Below are 20167 nucleotides of genomic sequence, written 5' to 3' on the forward strand. Positions count from 1 at the left end.
TTGAAGAGTTGCTAGATAACAGAACGCAGCCTGTCATTCTCAATGGAGAGAAGTCTTCCAAAGTAAGAGTGATTTCAGGTGTGCTGCAGGGGAGTGTCGTAGGACCGTTGCTATTCACAATACACATAAATGACCTTGTGAATGACATCAGAAGTTCACTGAGGCTTTTTGCGGATGATGCTGTGGTATATCGAGAGGTTGCAACAATGGAAAATTGCACTGAAATGCAGGATGATCTGCAGCGAATTGATGCATGGTGCAGGGAATGGCAATCGAATCTCAATGTAGACAAGTGTAATGTGCTGCGAATACATAGAAAGAAAGATCCCATATCATTTAGCTACAATATAGCAGGTCAGCAATTGGAAGCAGTTAATTCCATAAATTATCTGGGAGTATGCATTAGGAGTGATTTAAAATGGAATGATCATATAAAGTTGATCATCGGTAAATCAGATGCCAGACTGAGATTCATTGGAAGAATCCTAAGGAAATGCAATCCAAAAACAAAGGAATTAGGTTACAGTACACTTGTTCCCCCAATGTTTGAATACTGCTCAGCAGTGTGGGATCTGTACCAGATAGGGTTGATAGAAGAGATAGAGAAGATCCAACAGAGAGCAGCATGCTTCGTTATAGGATCATTTAGTAATCATGAAAGCATTACGGAGATGTTAGATAAACTCCAGTGGAAGACTCTGCGGGAGAGACGCTCAGTAGCTCGGTATGGGCTTTTGTTGAAGTTTCGAGAACATACCTTCACTGAGGAGTCAAGCAGTATATTTCTCCCTCCTACGTATATCTCACGAAGAGACCATGAGGATAAAATGAGAGAGATTAGAGCCCGCACAGAGGCATACCGACAATCCTTCTTTCCATGAACAATACGAGACTGGAATAGAAGGGAGAACCAATAGAGGTACTCAAGGTAGCCTACACCATCAGGTGGCTTGAGGAGTATGGATGTAGATGTAGATGTAGACCAAAAAATGTTTTTCTTGTAATGAAGACACTAAAGTGGGGGTCAGTCATGCTGTTATTGCTTTTAATGATGGCAACATTGGTAGCGTGAAAGTGCTACAACATATGGGAATTAATTCTGGAGCAAACTGCATCAGAGAATTTGAAGGGATGGACAAGGTTTGCACTGGTAAAGCAGAGTATGCAGCACAGTTGGCCACTACGGAGTCCAGAAAGAAGAAAACAAAAAAAACTTAAAAAAGATCAAGAGGATGATATACAGTATGGTGCAGGGTGCTTCTGAGTGACTAAAAATAAAATGTTAAGCATATATTGAGTTACAGTCTATTGAAACTTTAAAAACTCTTCCTGAAAATTTACATTTTCTCTTGCATTTTTCCCTAAATCTCCGAAACTACGGCAAGTAGCAAATTCAAATTTTCAGGGAGTAATGACATATGTATCCTGAGTCTTCTGAACTAAAAGAAAAGCATAATGTTATGTATAAATAAAATTATTTAGAATAACATACAAAAAGGTACACAAAATTTTAACTGTGTAATTAAAAAATTGTATTTCCAAAAGCAGTGGCTGAAATGCAATTATTGTAAGACTCAGAACATATAGTTTAATGTCCTGTAAAAGTTTCTTGTCAATGGCTACAGTTGTTCCTGAAGTACGGGAAAGTTAAGTCACTAAATGTAACATTGTCAGGATAGGGCGTTCAAACTCCCCTTAATGCACATTTTCTCCTTCCTCCACTTGGTGAGCAACACATTTATAGTATTTTCACAACAGCAGTACCTATTTTCTTACAATTTCTTTTTGCAGGCATACCATGTCCCGGGCTTCAAGGGACGTGTGGGATTTATTACCTCAATGAGTGAACACTTCTGTGGCACGTGCAACCGTTTACCGATAACAGCTGATGGCAATTTGAAGGTGTGTCTCTTTGGGAATTCAGAGATATCTCTCAGGTGAGTGATGAAACATAGAATAATCATGTCCAAGTGAAAATTCATGCGAGGAAACCATAAAATTACTAGAAGACTGACAGACTGATCAGTATTTTACCTTCAGGAGGTGAAATTCCAAAACTTCTTATAGACACATTTGTTCCTCTTGTCCTCACATTAGTTGTGGAGTCCGAGTGACCTTCCAGACCTTCAGAAACTTATCCCTCTTTCCTCTCTCATGAAGGAACTGATAGTTCCAAATGCTGAGTATAGAATAATACTTTCAAACTGTTTGCCATGCACATTAGGTATGTGGTTGGTATATGGAAGAGATAAACTGCAGTTAAATTCAGCAGGTATGAAATGAGTAATCTTTTCTTGAAGTTTTCATCTTGCACCCTCCTCCCTCCCAGACATACAAACCAGATACCTCTAGCTAAATAATTTGTGAGTATATATAATTTGCCTCTGTCAACATCATGTTACACTAACCTATTTGTTAGATTAAATTAAAGGAAAGTAATCAGAACTGGAAATTATGTAAAGACATTTTTAGCTATGTCCCTATGTTGTATTAAAGTTAACACAGTATTTCTGTCCGTGTGATGGTAACTATGATTCGCCAGCCACCGTTGCCGAGCGGTTCTAGGCGCTTCAGTCCAGAACTGCGCGACTGCTACGGTCGCAGGTTTGAATCCTGCCTTGGCTCAGATGTTAAGTCCCATAGTGCCCAGAGCCATTTGAACTGTGATTCATGATTATCAGAGTCTATATGTTCCAAATAAAAATTGGAACTTCATGTGTATAAATGTACAAATTATTAGACAATGGGACCAACAACTGACACTTTTAAATTGATGACTAGACTAAGAGATTAATAATAGGAAAAAAACTGCAAGATACTTGGCGATAAGTTTGTTTCAGGACAAGGTAAGGGGGGTGAGGGGTGGGAAAATCAGCTCTCTCTTTGTGAGCATACCAGAAATCCTTTATCAACCGAAGGTAAAATAAGATATAAAAATACAGGGTCAAACAATTAATTTAAGTATCTTAAAAACCAAATGACTAATAAAATTGGAAGCTAAGAAAAGTAAGTTCGTAGTAAGTAGGGTGAAACACAGGGGGCTGCAACATATTGCCATTGTTGTTTGACTTGTCTATCAAAGAAAAAAGAAATGGATCAAAAGAAAATAAAAGTGAGAATGGAAATGTATCAGAAGCAAATAGGAATAAGCAAGGAACATATTCTTTAATACAAAAAAAAAAAAAGTGACATGTGAGGCAGATGTTCCTACAATTTTATGTTCAAAGCACAGCAGTCTGTGAAAGCAAAATATTTATGACATTGAAAAAAGAAAATCAATGAGTGAAAAGTGTGTGTAGGTGAATTGTGGTGAAAGACTGGATATTGGAACTTCTGTTAGGCTGCCCAGTATTAGTTAACTTGGTAGTAAAGGAGCAAGTTTGCAAGGGCAGATAACTGTTTGGCTACGTAAAATAGAGTGGGAGTATGGAAAAGCTAGTCCAAGATAGGATGAAAAAGATAACAGCAACTTAAAAAATGAATTGATAAGTTACCATGAACCCCATTCCAATCTAGTGAATCCAGTGGTTGACAATATCTTGTGACATTCGCCTATAAGGCTCAAACAATAATTGCTAAATAAAATTACAAAATGTTGACAAGACTGTATCTAAGCTGTCACTCTCTTTTGAAACAAGGGTGTTTAAACCAAGAAACACGCAGGAAAGCAGGGACAACTCGCACACTAGAGGAGGATGGGAAGTATCATTGAAGGAGTGAGCATAAACCGTGTGGAATATGTGTGGTACAAGTAAAAAAAAAAAAAAAAAAAAAAAAAAAAAAAAAAAAAAAAAAAAAAAAAACGAAGAAGAGGAAGAGGAAAAGTCTTGATCTGGAAACAAGGGAATAAAAATTTGCCATGTGAAGAGACAATATGATACTGTGCTGATGAGTGTGTACAAGTGGTGATATACAATATACATAGATAAAGGAACTCTGCATTGGGCCCAGAAGACCACGCAATGCTCTTCGAGAGATGTCCTCTACTATAAATCTATGGAGAGTTAGGGGGTCAGTATACAACTCTCCAGGCTGTTATCAACTTCCAGAAGTTGAAGACACTACTTCTCACTTGAGTATCTCCTCAGCTGGAACTACAAGCAGAGTGTACCCTATTCCAGTCTGTCCACCGAGCAGAATTTCCCGGCTCTACAAGGAATTGAACCTGATCGCTTTCTATGGCACGCCTGTGGCATACTGACTGTGTGGCTGTGGCAAGAGTCATAATATACACTTGTGAACAATTGAGTTATAACTATTCTGTTTATTGGGGAGAGAGTATGTATATAGCCACTGTGAATGAAACAGTTTAGTGTATCATAACTGTAATGTATTCAGACCTCGTACTTGTTGTGTGAGAGCGCAGTGTCTTAGACACTTGTAGTGTTTGGCTTAGCATGTACTAACCGGTGTGCCTTACTTTCTAGTATTTTTAATTGTATATCATTACTGGTGCCTCTGGCACTTTTGTGTTGCAATAGCAATAGCTTGCAATAGCAAACATTGAGTCAACCATGGTTTTTGGATTAGAAGTAGAGGTCAGCTGGGTTGACATTGGGAATAGAGTGATGGGAAGTGGACAATAAGCAGTTATATCAAAGGGTGCATTATTTGATATGTTAAGGTTAATTACAAAATGTGAATTGGAGAATTTTTCACGTTGAGCAGAAGTAACTTTACAGGACCAGGTGTCAAATTACACATGATCAGTGTGAATCCCTATAGTCAGCATGAACACTGGCACACAGAATAATTTATAGGTAGCCTTGCTGTATATAAAAAATCAGATTTGTGCTGAACTGTCATGAACAAACTGTCACTTCTCTGGAATAAATAGACTCTGATTTGTTAATTACATCTGTGTAAATGAAAAATATAGGAAAACATAGATTGCTGCTTACTGCAAAGGAGACATGTTACATTGTAGACAGGCACAATTAAAAAGGCACTTACACAAAGCTTTCGGCCACAGCCTTCATCAGCAAAAGAGATACAGAGAAACACACACATTCATACACACAGGCAAGCACATGTCACACACATATGACTGCCAACTCCAGCAGCTTGCCCCTAGCTGCTGGACTTGGCAGTTTTTTTTCTCTGTGTGTGTGCAGGGAAAGATAGATCACTATTTACCATAAAGAAAACAAAGTTGCACCAGGCACAACACACAAGCAATCATTACGTATCCTGTTTCAGACCTCACGCCCTCCTTTTTTAACTTAGCGCGTGCCTTTCGGCTTCCTCTCATTGTGTCTAGGCTGTCTTGTCTAGACACAACAATTTTTGGCGACAAGTCAACGGAAAGGGTCTTGTTCTTTCAAATTGCTTACATTTACTTGTGTCATGGTTTCGCCAGATGTACTGTCCGAATTTTATCACTTGCAGAATCAGCAGACGCAGGCGTTATTGGATGCCCTTGGACGGCTCGTCCAGGGTCAACGTGAACTGCACAATGATGCGGCAGCCACCGCTCTACTACTACTGCAGCCACAACTCGCAGTTGCACCGCCTTTTAGGCCGTTTGACCCAGCTAAGGAAACATGGACGGAGTGGTCACGCCAGTTTGGATTTCATCTCGCCGCCTACAGAATTCAAGGTAACGAGCGGCAGCCTCATTTATTGGCATGTGTAGGGGTGCAAACGTACCGTGTGATAGTGAAATTATTTCCCCAATGCGACGTAGCAACTCTGTCCTACGAAGAACTTTTGTCTGCTTTAGATGCCTATTTCAAGGAAACAGTTAATGTAGTTGCAAAAAGGTATACGTTCTTTCGTACAAAACGTACGGCCGGTCAAACTAATAGGGAGTGGGTTGCAACATTGCAAGGCCTACAAGGGATTGTGCTTTTGAGTGTGAATGTGGACTCCCTTATTCAGATACAATGGTCCGTGATGCAATTGCACAGAACGTTTCTGATGTTCGTATATGGGAACAGATTTTGAAACTAGTTAATCCCTCCCTTCAGCAAGTGATAGACATATTAGATAGACAAGACACACTTCACTTTGCTCAGGAATCATTTGCAACTTCGCCAGCCGTGTGTAACATTAACCAGCCCGCCGGGCGCGCTGCACGGCCCGGTAAACTGCCCTCGCGCACGTCCACGCAGCTGCCACTGTGCTCTAAACCAGGTGTGCCACGACAGCATACAACTGCAGTAAAATCATGCCCGCGGTGTGCTACTAGACATTCGCGTGAAAATTGCCCGTCACGCCAAGCTATTTGCTTTTTCTGTAATAAGAAAGGACATGTTCAAAGTGTTTGCCAGAAAAAGCTCAGATCAGACAATCACAACCATTCCAGGCCTTTTGCTTCGCGCCGGAATCGAACCAAGGACACTCAGGCTCGTGGACCTTCGCCCATGGACATTCATGTAGTGAATTCCACCCCGTCCAGTGCCACTTTCTCAAACAGTGACAGTGTTCGTCCCACACAAAGTGTGCGTCGTCGTCGCCGGAAATCACGTCAATTAGCAAGTGATGCTGTACCTGTATCAGTTCAAATTGCACGAGACAGTTGCTCTTGTCGTCAGCAGGACAATAAACTTTTTGTAGATTTGGATTTTAATGGAATGGTCATACCATTCCAGCTCAATACCGGAGCTGCAGTTTCGTTGCTCAATCACGACACGTACAAACAACTGGGCAAACCTCCGTTGCGTGCCGCAAATGTTAAGTTAAATAGTTATTCAGGTCAGAATATCCCCTGTGTTAGGACAGTGCAGCCTTCTTGCAACATACAAGGGACAAACAAAACTTGTCTCATTTTACGTTCTTCGTTCTTCTACTGCAGTGAACTTGTTTGGTTTCGATTTATTTCAGTTGTTTAACATGTCTATAGTAAATCAGGTCCTATCAGTGAATCAGACTGTGCCTTCAGACAGTGTTTCTCGTCTGTGTGAAGAATTTGCAGACATTTTTGCGCCGGGCTTAGGTTGCGCTAAAAACTATGAAGCACATTTGGAACTGAAAGTCAACGGGCAACCGAAATTTTTCAGAGCGTGCAATGTTCCTCACGCATTGCATGATGAGGTTGCAAGAACATTACACAATTTAGAATCACAAGGTGTAATTGAACGTGTGCAGGCTTCTCTCTGGGCCTCACCATTAGTAATTTTGCCCAAACCTTCCGGAAAACTGAGACTTTGTGTGGACTTCAAGGCCACTGTGAATCCACAACTAGTGTTTGCAACTTTTCCATTACCCCGCCTGGAAGATCTTTTTGACAAACTGTGCCCGGGTAAATATTTTTCAAAGTTGGACGTCACAGATGCGTACTTCCAAATACCAGTGGACGAAGAATCCCAGCGCGTCTTGGTGGTTAACACGCATCTTGGTTTGTACCGATTCAAAAGACTGCCATTCGAGTGTGCATCCGCCCCTGCATTGTTTCAGCAATATTTACAAACTGTTTGTGCATCAGTCCCAACTGCTGCGAACTATCTGGACGATATTGTGATCTCCGGAAAGACAGCAGACGAGCATTTAGCACACCTACGAACATTATTTCAGGTATTGCGACAAAATGGTCTTCGCTTGCGGAAGGACAAATGTGTGTTTTTTGCTCGTGACTTACCATACCTGGGACATGTCATCAATGCCCAAGGCATACATCCGAGTCCAGAGCACCTCCGTGCCATACAAGACTTGCCTTTGCCGCAGAATTTGAAGCAGCTACAGAGTGTGTTGGGTAAAATTAACTATTATCATCGCTTTCTGCGCAATGCCTCTTCCATTTCAGCTACGATTCATAGCTTACGCCGTAAGGGTGTTCCGTTCGTCTGAACGACGGAATGCGAACGCGCCTTTCGCCAGTTGAAATCGGCGTTGCTTTCTAATACTTGCCTTACGCCATTCAATCCCCAGAAACCCCTTTTGTTGATGGTAGATGCATCAGATTTCGGGATCGGTGCTGTGCTTGCGCACAAAGATGGGTCGCATGATCGCCCTATTGCCTTTGCATCCAAATTGCTCTCGTCTGCGCAAAGAAATTATTCACAGATAGAGAAAGAAGCTTTGGCTCTCGTGTTTGGTGTTACTAAGTTCCATGATTTCTTGTATGGTCGTCACTTTACCATCATCACAGACCACAAACCTTTGATGTCGCTTTTTCATCCGAACAAGCCTGTACCTCCGCGTACAGCGCAGAAATTCATTCGCTGGTCTATTTTCCTCTCGCAGTACCGCTACGATATCTTGTATCGGTCCACTGCTAAGCACGGAAACGCCGATGCGTTGTCCCGTTTGCCTGTTGCTGAGGATAGAGCATTCGATTCTTCTGAACTTGCTTGCATGTTCATTGATTCGGAAACCGATGACGTGGTCGACTCGTTTCCGATTGATTTTCGTCGTGTAGCTACAGCCACAGCTGCTGACCCGGTCCTTGCTACCGTTTTGCATTTTGTTGCTACGCAATGGCCTTTGTCAAAGTCTCGGATCGAGGATCCGTTGGTTTGCTGATTTTTTGCTCACAAGGAGAGACTTTTTGTTCGACGCGGTGTTTTGTTGTTGCGTTCTGATAATGATCAGTCCAGAATCGTGGTCCCACGTTCGTTACAGTCCTCTGTTTTACGGCTTCTTCACCGAGGACATTGGGGTATAGTGCAAACGAAACAACTTCCTCGTCAGCACTGTACTTGGTTCGGAATCGATGCTGCAATTACGAATATGTGTTCTTCTTGCGTGGCGTGTGCCAAAGAACAATCCACACTGCCGCGGAAAGTCTTTGCATGGCCAAGAGCCACTTCCCCTTGGCAACGCTTGCACATCGATTTTGCTGGTCCATTCTGGTATGCTCGGTGGTTTGTTCTGGTAGATGCCTTCAGTAATTTTCCTTTTGTTGTCCGGATGTCTTCCACGACATCAACTGCCACCATCCAAGCGTTGTCTGCATCTTTTGCATTGAAGGTCTTCCGCAGACTATTGTTTCCGACAATGGCTCACAATTCATGTCCGCAGAATTTCAGTCATTCTGCCAGGCCAATGGTATTCAACATCTGACATCCGCGCCGTTTTCGCCTCAGTCAAACGGTGCCGCTGAACGATTGGTCCGGACTTTCAAGTCACAGATGTTGAAGTTGAAAGAGTCGCATTCTCGGGAGGACGCGTTGTTGCTCATTTTGTCTTTGTATCGCTCTCAGCCCCGAGATGGTCGCTCGCCAGCTGAGTTGCTCCACAGTCGTCCTCATCGAACCTTGATGTCTTTGCTGCACCCGCCGCATCAGGTTCCTGTGCAGCGGCAGACTTCTGCTTTTGCTCCAGGCGACGTTGTATTTTATCGCAACTATCGAGGTTCACGGCGTTGGCTCGCAGTGCACATTCTTTGCTGCCACGGCCGCGTGATGTATTTGGTTTTGGGGGCCTCTGGTGAGGTGCGTCGGCATCTCAATCAGCTGCACCTCTGTCGTCGCACGGGTTCTGCCGCTCCCCGTCTGCTTTCAGCGACGGTGCCATCCGGTCAGCGCCCTGGGGACCCATCTACTGGTTCGCCTCATCCCCAGGTGTTACCAACGATGCCTTCCATTTTGCCCCATGGCGACGCGCCGCTGCCGCCTCCGTCGCCGCCGCCTGTCCAGCTGGTGCCGCCCGCAGTGGACGCTTCGCTGCAGCCACCAAGCGCCTCCCTGGGTCACACGCCGCCGATCGCTTCCCGTGACCAGCTGTCCTCCGCCATGGAACTCTTGCCCGCTCCGGACCACATGGCGTCTTCGCGCGTCGGGTACCCCGACGCAATGGAGGTCGACCCTTCGGCCCCTCCTGTCTCTTTACGGGCACATACACCGCATGTTGACGTGCACCCTGGACTAGGTTTTCAGGTGTTTCCTAGCTCCCCTTGGACCAAATGGCCGCGTGCGGGTGGCACAGCCTCGCCTGTTGTTAGGCTCCCCACCTCATCGCATACGTCAACATGGGGTTCTCCCCACGGCGGGCGGAAGCCTTATAACACGACCATTCGCCGATTTGCAGGGGAGGAATGTGGTGTCACCGCCAGACACCACACTTGCTAGGTGGTAGCTTTAAATTGGCCAGGGTCCATTAGTACATGTCGGACCCGCGTGTCGCCACTGTGTGATTGCAGACCGAGCGCCACCACAAGGCAGGTCTCGAGATACGGACTAGCACTCACCCCAGTTGTACGGACGACTTTGCTAGCGACTACATGGACGAAGCATTGCTCATTAGCCGAGCCGATAGTTAGAATAGCCTTCAGCTAAGTCAATGGCTACGACCTAGCAAGGCACCATTAGTAACATTGCATGTATATAAAGAGTCTCACTTGTATCACCACAATCTCCAGATGTACCAAAAGGATGGATTAAAGTTAAGTATTCCAGAAGCTACGTACTTTTCTTTATAGCATTCATTACGTATCCTGTTTCAGACCTCACGCCCTCCTTTTTTAACTTAGAGCATGCCTTTCGGCTTCCTCTCATTGTGTCTAGGCTGTCTTGTCTAGACACAACATGAAGCATGCAGGAAGGTCGTCTGTCTGATGATTTGCGGTACATATTGCCAAGGTGGCAGGGAGCAAAATAAGGAGTGATCAAAAAACTTCCATTTTAAGGCTGCATAGTTCAGATCAGATCAGTATGCCACACACACACACACACACACACACACACACACACACACACACACACACACACACACACATATCCATCCACACATATACCCTGCTTGTGTCTGTATATGTGCGGATGGATATATGTGTGTGTGTGTGTGCGAGTGTATACCTGTCCTTTTTCCCCCCTAAGGTAAGTCTTTCCACTCCCAGGATTGGAATGACTCCTTACCCTCTCCCTTAAAACCCACATCCTTTCGTCTTTCCCTCTCCTTCCCTCTTTGCTGATGAAGCAACTGTGGGTTGCGAAAGCTTGAATTTTGTGTGTGTGTTTGTTTGTGTGTCTATCAACATACCAATGCTTTCGTTTGGTAAGTTACATCATCTTTGTTTTTAGATATATTTTTCCCATTTGGAATGTTTCCCTGTATTATATTATATATCAGTGCTTTCCTCTCCCACAACTATCCTGCAGACCTTGTCCACAAACAGATCTCCCAAGCAATACATTCCTCCCCACCCAACAACAATGGTACTACCCCCAGACCACACAGAAGCATCCCCCTTGTCACCCAATATTATCCTGGCCTCGAATACATCAACTAATTACTCCGCCAGGGATATGACTTTCTCAAGTCAAGCCCTGAAATGAGATCATCCCTTGACAATATTCTCCCCACACCACCCAGAGTTGCCTTTTGCCAACCCCCTAACCTCCGTATCATCCTTGTCAAACCCTACAATATTCCCAGACCACCTTCTCTACCCTTGGATACGATACAAATGTTGGGAAATGTGTCAAAAGTGAATGATAAATGTCACCAGATGATGTACCTTGTCATGCTTGCAGTGGTAGAGCCTCTCGGTCTGTCACACTTGATCATCCCAACCCAAGTCAAGTATTCATATCATTGTGGCTACGGACACACATGTGCGACTTTAGTGATGGCGTTCAGGATTTGAGTCTTGCATCTGGCAGGCAGTATTTTTTCATTGTGTTTAACAATTATGTATTTATATTGAAGTTTATTATTTTATTTACCGATCTTGCAGTTTCCTTGATTTCTTGCAAAGTACAGTACAAATCAAAACCTACCGTATTGCATAAAAAGTAGATGAGTATAAACTTCAGAATAGCATCATTGCCATTAAATGACCTATGTTTTCTTTACTAACTAATGTCTGTAAACAAAAAGAGGACAGAAGCAAAAAACACAAAATCAGAACTGCTTTTGCTTGATTACAGCAGGGACAGTAATTTTGTAACATCTACATTTACAACAGATCATATTTACAAAATGTTTTCGAAATTTGCTCTGTTTGCTCAAATGAAAGTATTGCACTGCTCAATCATTCCTTTACACTCAACCCCGACTGCTGCACATGCTGTGGGGTATGTCATCTGGTTATGTCATATGTTCAGTGTTTCTCGCCAATTTTTGGGGTATTTTGAAATGTACAAAAAGGCAAATGCAGAAAATTATCACATTTGGCTGCACATTACCTGCGTCACAGAAAAATAATGTATACGAATCTTCTCAGATTTTCCACTGAATAACTTTGTGCAAGCCTCACAATATTTCAGCAACACAACTGTTCGTCATCTTCAGGTAGTGGTGGGTCCTGTCATCACTGCTGCAAGATGTGACTGGTGATATTTGCACAGCAGAATTGAAATTTGTCAGGCTAGAAGCAGGAGTACGAAGGCACTCCCAGTTGGATGGAAATGCCATTCATAGTAGCCTTCTGCTTATGTGTTGTGGGCAATGACTGCACTTCTGGACACTCGTGTGGTTAAACGCTGAATTAACTCTCTGCAAGGTGCTGCATCAGGTCATACATCGGAGGATCTGGTTTCTACTGTTTTAATTTCATGGCAGTCAGTGCTGGATTCTGGGCAGTGCTTAGTCAAAATTCCATATTCCTGTTGGTAAGATTGCCCACCGTATGGATACATGCCTCATTCTTAAAAACACAATCCTAGAGTGATGATCCTGAGAATAAAATTTCAGTCCTCTTGGGAAACATGTGGTGCCCTGTATTCAGGCAGTGCTCTGCTACCACTAATTTACTGGGTGGCATTTTTGTCAGCGCTGTTGAACACAGTGTTCTTGCACAATGTGAGGTGTCTGCCCTATATAAGATTTCCCATAATGGCATCAGATCTTATATATGATCTGTGTTTTCTAAGGTCAAGATTGTCTTTAACTGAACACAAACAATTCCTTAGTTTTGCTGGTAGACAAAAAACACACTTGATTCTGTTTCTCTTAGTGATTCTTTCTATTTTTGAAAACATGCCGCTGAAATATGGTAGGAAAGCCATTTGCAGTGCTTGTCTAAGTAACTTCATTTACATCCCTACACTGAACTTGCTTTGCTCAGAACACATTGCAAATCTGTTTACAAGAATAAACATTCTGCTGGAACACTGTTCTTAGGTGTTACAGTTCACCAGGCAGACTGTCGGTATCTGAGATCACGTGTGCTCTATGTGCCAGGGAGTGTAAGACACCACCACATTGTGCAGGGTGACGGCAACTTTTGGACCGCAAATATAACTCTGCGTGTATCAGTTTGCAGTAGAGACTAAGCCCCAGTGTTCTGTCAGCTTTTCTTCTAACCGTGACATCCAGGAATGGTAAGCTGCTATCTTTTTGTACTTCCACAGTGAACTGAATATTTAGATGGACCGAGTGCAAATGCTGCAGGAACATAGGTAGTGTCTGTATTATGTGGGCCACACCACAAATGTCTCTTCAGCATTCTGCCAGAAGGAGGAATGTTGGATATTTACTAAGGGAAATAGAGGATCTCCCATGGGAACACTGTCCACTTGATTAAAGTAGTTGGTGTTACATAAGAAATAGGATGAGGTATGCACATTTTTAAACAGCACCACAATTTCTTTCTCAAACTTGCTGCTAATAACCTCTAATGAGGGCTGCAGGGCACTTTTGTAAGTAATGATATAACATTTGAGCTAACTAAAAGATCTGAAAGTTCTAGTTTAAGCATTTTCAGGTATTCTATGAAATCCTCTGAATTCTAAATATGATGGTCATAGTCATCCACATGATAAATTTCAAAGCTGTCATGTGGAAATTGCCAGTTCCATCTTGCAGCAGTGATGGTGGAAATCACCATCACCTGAAGATGCCAAAACGTTGTGTCACTGAAATATTGAGGGAGGGACTTGCATAATGTTATCTGGTGGGGAACCCAAAGTGTTTTTGCAACAGATCTATCAGGCAAGCCTGAAAAGTCACATATACTCCAAGCAGTAAGTACCTATTGTAAAATGGTCACATTAGTGAGCTTCGCAATTAATTAACAGTTTATCAATAAATTTGGCTTCATTTTGCAAGAAATTGTGCTGTGTTCCACTACTCCCTCTTCAACAAAACTAATGTCAGTTTCTGCTCCACCTCTTCAGCCCGAGATCCTATGTATACTCTTGAGCATTTGTGTAAGATACCTGTTTATTTATAAAAATAAAAGTAACTTCTATCATGACTTTCCCATTTTTGTCCAGTGGGTTTGTTATCCTGCTGTTGCCTACTGCAGACTACAAGATTACTGTTGAAGATTTCTGTAAAGTTTTTCTTCCTTTTTAGTGTACCAACATTTCACTGTGTGGTGTTGGCCTGGTACTGTTTAACGGGTGTTTTAACTGTTGTTTCAGAGATGCAATACGAAGCAAATGCAGTGAGGATGACTTGCTTGCCATGATTGGGGCAGCAGTGAGAAGAAAGAAGAAACAACATGCAGGTAAGATACATTACAGCAAATGTAACTCTATAGATAGAAAGAAAATTTCTGCTTAACAAGTCATAGCAAACATAAGAGCAAAACAGAACGAAAAACAACAGTGATAGAACCTGAGTTTTTTGTGTAAAATTGGATTTAATTTTTTATTTAGTATTCATTCTGATTAATGCCCATTGGTCAACAGTACATTTCAGCCCTAGAATTTGGTTCTGCAAGGTCCACCAGATAACCATATATGGCTGTTGTAACTCCTTTATTGGACTTCAGAAGTTTTCCAGCAACAAATCTTTTTTTTTTCTTTCTTTCTTTTTTTTTTCTTTTTTTAAAAATAGCTAAAATGCAGAAAACATCATAAAGGAAACACTCACAGAAAAGCGTCAGTGTCCTTGAAACAATGGAAACTCCAGTAGGAATATCAACAATGTTGGAAAAGACAGATTACTACTTACTGATGAAGGCTGTGGCTGAAAGCTTTGTGTAAGTTTCTTTTAATTCTGCCCATCTGCAGCCTAAGGTATCTTCTTTATGGTAAGTAACAGTCTGTCTTTTCCTTCATTATTCATTAGTGTTCTTTGTTTTTATTGCTGTTTAGCAAGCATCGTGTGGTACATAAGGGATGTGAATAGCGTCAGATGTTGAATCATCACTCTGGAGGATATGAAGGTGCTGCATATTGGTGTGAGACAGCATTATCTGATGAGAGTTTGAAAGAAACCTCATTGTGGATGTCCATTTGGTCGCCTGGTTAAACCTTGCAACATCTGTATTTTTGGAGTATTTGGATCTGACAGTGGCCTGATGTTGGAAAGTAAGGGCATACTCATCATCAATCTTCCAGTTGACTACATCTGACCGCTACAAGGGAGCATCACTGTGTAGTGTACTGAGTACATTGTAATCTGTTCATGTCTGTGACTGCCATCTGAGAACAAGTACAGTAAACTCTCGTGCAGCTACACTTTTGGCTAGCTAGATTGACGCTTGACAAGTTTCAATTTGCATGCACCTGGAGCCAAGCATTTGCTAGTGTTTTTTGGCAATCTACTGCTAATCAGTGCACTGGTGCGTGTCAAAAGTCCAAGTATCATCAATTCGTGCGTGTGTTGGTTGAAGCTCTAGTGTGTTTCTTATTCGTATGCCACTGCCATCTATTGGAACTCCTTGGAAGTACAGTACATACAGTATTGTTCTATGCAGCGCAACGTAGCCCTGTCGAAACCGACAATTAGAGTGCGCCGCCTAACACTTTCCACTTGTTGTCGGTACACCAAAGCTGAGTGTTTAACAGTGAACGTACAACACCCTGTTGTGTTGCCACGTGGGCTTGGGTAGAACAGAGGAAATGGCATAGATGTATCGAATGCTTTCATTTGATGGCTGCCACAGCCTGGTTTCAAAAATCAAAAGTTTGTCTAGTGCATCTCGAGTGTTGTCAAGTTTTGCATCTGTGTGTTTCTGATTTGAGGTTTTGTGCTCCCACTATGTGCCTTAAAGTGTCCAGAGATAAAAGGGGCCAAAAACCATAAAGGACTCAGTCGAGTGTCTGTAAAAAGAACACTGAACGTGACTACGGGCACAAAACATAAAACAAATGTGATCTTGTTGGAAAAAGAGCTTCACACTTTGCAGAGAATTGATGCTGGTGAGCCACCCACAAAAGTTGCTGCAGAGTAGGAGTACAATTACTGATCGGAAGACAAATCGATCAGGAATTGAAAAATTTTGTTCCATCCAAGCATTGGGCAGCGCAGTGAAATCTTGAAAAACAATGAGAAAAGGTGCACATCCTCAGTTAGAAGAGGCATTATTTTTGTGGCACGAATAAATAAGAGCCAAAGATGTGTCAGTTTCACGTCCTCTACTTTGTCAAAATGAGCTGATGAGCTGATTGAAGGAAAGAAGCAAGAATTCCTCGGAAGTAATGGCCGGCAGGATTGTTTCAAGAAGCGGCATGGCATTCATGAAATTGCCATCAGTGCCAAATCATTATCTGGGGATGAAGCTGCTACGCTGATTTTAAGAAGAAACTGCACGCAATCATTGACAAAGGAGGTTATACTGGCAATCAACTTTACAAATGTGATGAGACTGAGTTGAATTACAAAATGCTGCCAACGAAAACCCTTGCCTCTAAAGAAGAAGAAATGGCTTCCGGGTACAAAAAAATCAAAGAAAGATTTACTGTCCTCACTTGCAGTAATGCCACTGGCAATCATAAACTGTGTCTTACTTTAATTGGTAAATCCAAAACACCAAGAGCATTTAGACACCAACCAACCAGCTTTGCCACTGAGGTACACGAATCAGTCTTAAGGCATGTATGAACAGTGCCATCTTCAGAGAGTGGTTCCAGGCAGAGTTTGTTCCAGCTGTAGTAAATTACATGGAAGGAAAAGGACTTCCTTGAAAAGCGCTACTTCTTGTGAATAATGCTCCTTATCACCCAGGTGATCTGCAAGACGGGGATATCAAAGTTGTATTTCTCCCACAAAATGTCACATCTCTATGTCAACCGATGGACCAAGGTATTCTTGAGGCGATAGAAAAACATTACAGACGCAAGATGCTGGAATACTTAATAGGTGTGATTGATGCTGCAGATGATTTTGTGGAAGCTCTTAAAAAAATCGATGTTTTAAGTGTCATTCATTGATTGCTGAAGCTTGGAATCTAATTCCTCCAGTTCCTCTTGTTAGGTCTTGGAAAAAACTCTTAGATCGTAAGGCAACCTAAGTGGTGGGAAGGAGGAGGCAACACCGAAACTCAAGCTGACATAATTTTGGTGAATTTACTGGAGAAGCTGGTTGTAAAGACACACACTTCGAAGACATTGAAGAGTGAATGGAAAATGGCATTTTTTCATGTGACTGAGGATGAAATCGTCCAAATTGTGACCGATCATAAAGCGTTAGAAGACTATGTTTCTGATGATGAATCAGAGAAAAATATTCCTCACACATTCTGTTACGAAGTGATCCAAACTGCCCTGGAGTACATCAGCCAACAGGAGGAGACGATTTATCCTGAAATAGTTTGATTTCAATGTTGGAGATGTATTGTTGCAGCAATAGTTTCTCAAGCAAAAAAACAAAAAAAAAAAAGACATTCGTGACTTCGTTACCAAAAAATAAACTCTAATGAATCCTAGAACTTCTATGTCCATAACTTAAAAGGTTTCTTTTTTTTAATTTTCTTGAAAGTTCCTCTAGACAGACTTTTCGTTCCTTTGAGTAATCTCTAGATTTGTTTCACAATTTTGTTCAGTAGTTTATTTTTTATTCAAAAGAGCAGGTAATAAAATTAAAACTCCTGTTTTTTCCTGCTGCCAAATAAGGGAGATTTTTTCTGTAAGAATGCAAAATAAACGAGCTTTGTTATACAGCATTTAAAAACTTTGAGTTTTCAATCATAGTTTGGTGCCTTTTTAACATGTCAACACAATTTTTTCAGTAAAAAAGTACAGGGTTATTTGCAACCGTATCAGAAACGTTTTACATACCCTACGCACGTTTTACGATCGTATTTCGCAATATTGACACAATTTGTAGTGTTCACATGTGAAAACAGGGGGACTTTGATTTATCTGAAATTTTCGTTATCGGAACCGGCCACCGTCCTGATCATTTCGGATAAACAGGAGTTCACTGTAATAGACTCCTTGCAACATGCTGTGTCATACAGCTAGGAAGTGGTGCCATGATCGAGAAGTATGGACTGCTAATGAATGGTGTCACATTATGTTCACTAATGAGTCCCAGTCCTGCACTGCTCCAAATGACTATCGTGGAGAAGTTTGACAGTGACCCGGGGAGATTGGGAGAGGTCCCATTCTTCCACATTTTTTGGGGGGGGGGGGGTCACAAAGGAGTCCCATGGTGTGGGGAGCCATTGGGTATGACTTCAAGTCACGGCTTGTAATGGCCGAGGGAACTCTGATGGTACAGCAGTGTGTAATAGTATTGTGGTGCTATTTTTCAACAGGCCAGTGCTTGTCCACATGTAGTATGTGTCTCTTTAAATTGTCTGTGTGATGTTGATATACTCCTGTGGCCAGCAAAATCCCCATATCTGTCCCCGATAGAACATTATGGGACCAACATGGACGTCAACTCCGTCCCACTGCCTGTATCCATGATTGCAATGTCCAGTTACAACAGTTGTGGATCACCTTTCTCAGGAGGGTATGCAGCAGCTTTACGACATCCTCCCGCACTGTCCAGGCCAGACAGGGTGCATTGCTGTATTGATAAGTGGGCTCAAACTGATAAGTTCTGTGTAAATTTGACTCTGTTTTGTTATCACTGAAATAACATCACATACCCTCTAAATTAGCTATGTTTCAATTTGTTTTCTCCCCACCTTCTGAGTGTCTCACTTTTTTTCAAGCAGTGTAATTTAAGACAGACATAAGAATATGAAAATGGGATGGCACATCACATTGCTATTCAACTATGCCCCTAAGAAAATGGTAAGGTAATGGAGAAGAGCAGGTGCACTATTACACTGACTAGAACGTAAACTTAAAGATAGAATTATATTGTGTAACCTATACCGATGACATAATACTAATTGACAAAAACATTACTGTTGTGCTAAAGCAATTTGAAATATTAAGGGAGCAAGCTAGGAAAATTGGACTACTAATTTCACCTGGAGAAAAAATTCTTGGCTGATACCAAAATGGCACTAGTTGAACTTATGTAGGCAACAACATAGTATTTGGTGTTAAAGAGTTTAAATAATTAGGTGAAAAAGACCACTGAACATCATAATGAAAAGAAGGCCATAGAATACAGACTTCAGAAAATACAAACTGTCTCTCAGTTAACTAAAAGTATTTTTCCTGGAACTCTAAAATCTAACATTGTACAACAGTGATCAAATTAGAATTTCTTTATGCATGAGAGAGACTCTTTGTCCAACACAAGACATGAAAACAGCAAACTGAATTAGAAGAATGTAAAATTGTAGTAAAAATCTTAGGCCCAAGAATAAAAGATGGAACACATCACACAGAACCCAGCGTGAAATCTCCATCAAATTCCTAAAAACTCTTGTTACAATGTGTCTCCAAAGAATCCAACTTGTGGGACATACAGAAAGAATGTGTCCAAACAGGCAGCTCATTGGATTCCCACATACTTGAAAAATAAGATCCAACTGATGAAAACAAACAGGAAGAGACCTTAAGAAATTGGAATCACTACATTTACAGTATTCTGATGTAGTGATGAGTCACACAGAGTGCAGTTTCACAGTAGCTTGATCCATGCTTGTACTTGTGTATGTAGTATATGCAAGTGTGTACAGCGTCTATTCTGGTGCACTCACAATATGCTAATTTAGTGGCCGAGCAGTAAACCGGATCCCTACTCGGTTCCAGTGTGCTGTGCTAATTATTCTTCTTCACTTGACATTTATGCTTGGAGCTGCAAGAGAGGTCATTTTGCAGATAGTGCCACAAAAACAACAAATTCTCAGATATCAGTTTAACTTACACGCTTCAACATCATAGACAACATTTCACATTAATATGTTGCAGAACACTAGATTAGTGTTAAAATTGCCAGAGTAAACATTGTTCTCCATGTGACAGATTGTCACCCGACGTCCAAAATCGATAAATTTTATATCTCTGCACAGAGAAGCAGCTGGTTGGTCATTGTCATGTGTGGTGCTAATCAATGGGTCGAGCTCGTTGCTGGCACAGCGCCACCACAGAGTAAGTGGCCCCTCATCCCAGCAGGTGGCGATGTTTTAACACCCGTATAGCTCCCCAGACTTACCACGTCTGTGGATAACTCCGTCTCTGCACAGAACTTCCCACATTTC

At 42.0% G+C, this 20167-nt stretch overlaps 1 protein-coding gene across 1 annotated transcript in view; it reads left to right on the plus strand.

The window, feature by feature from the left end:
* The window catches only part of LOC124554885 (molybdenum cofactor biosynthesis protein 1-like), a 67147-nt gene that overhangs the window by 27354 nt on the left and 19626 nt on the right, over positions 1–20167 (plus strand). Inside the window, exons 6-7 of the mRNA XM_047128559.1 lie at positions 1792–1937; positions 14250–14335. Of these exons, the coding sequence (XP_046984515.1) occupies positions 1792–1937; positions 14250–14335 (232 nt within the window). The remainder of the gene's footprint in view (positions 1–1791; positions 1938–14249; positions 14336–20167) is intronic.

The sequence above is a fragment of the Schistocerca americana genome, chromosome X (genome assembly GCF_021461395.2).
Source record: "Schistocerca americana isolate TAMUIC-IGC-003095 chromosome X, iqSchAmer2.1, whole genome shotgun sequence".
In the NCBI taxonomy this organism is placed as follows: domain Eukaryota; kingdom Metazoa; phylum Arthropoda; class Insecta; order Orthoptera; family Acrididae; genus Schistocerca; species Schistocerca americana.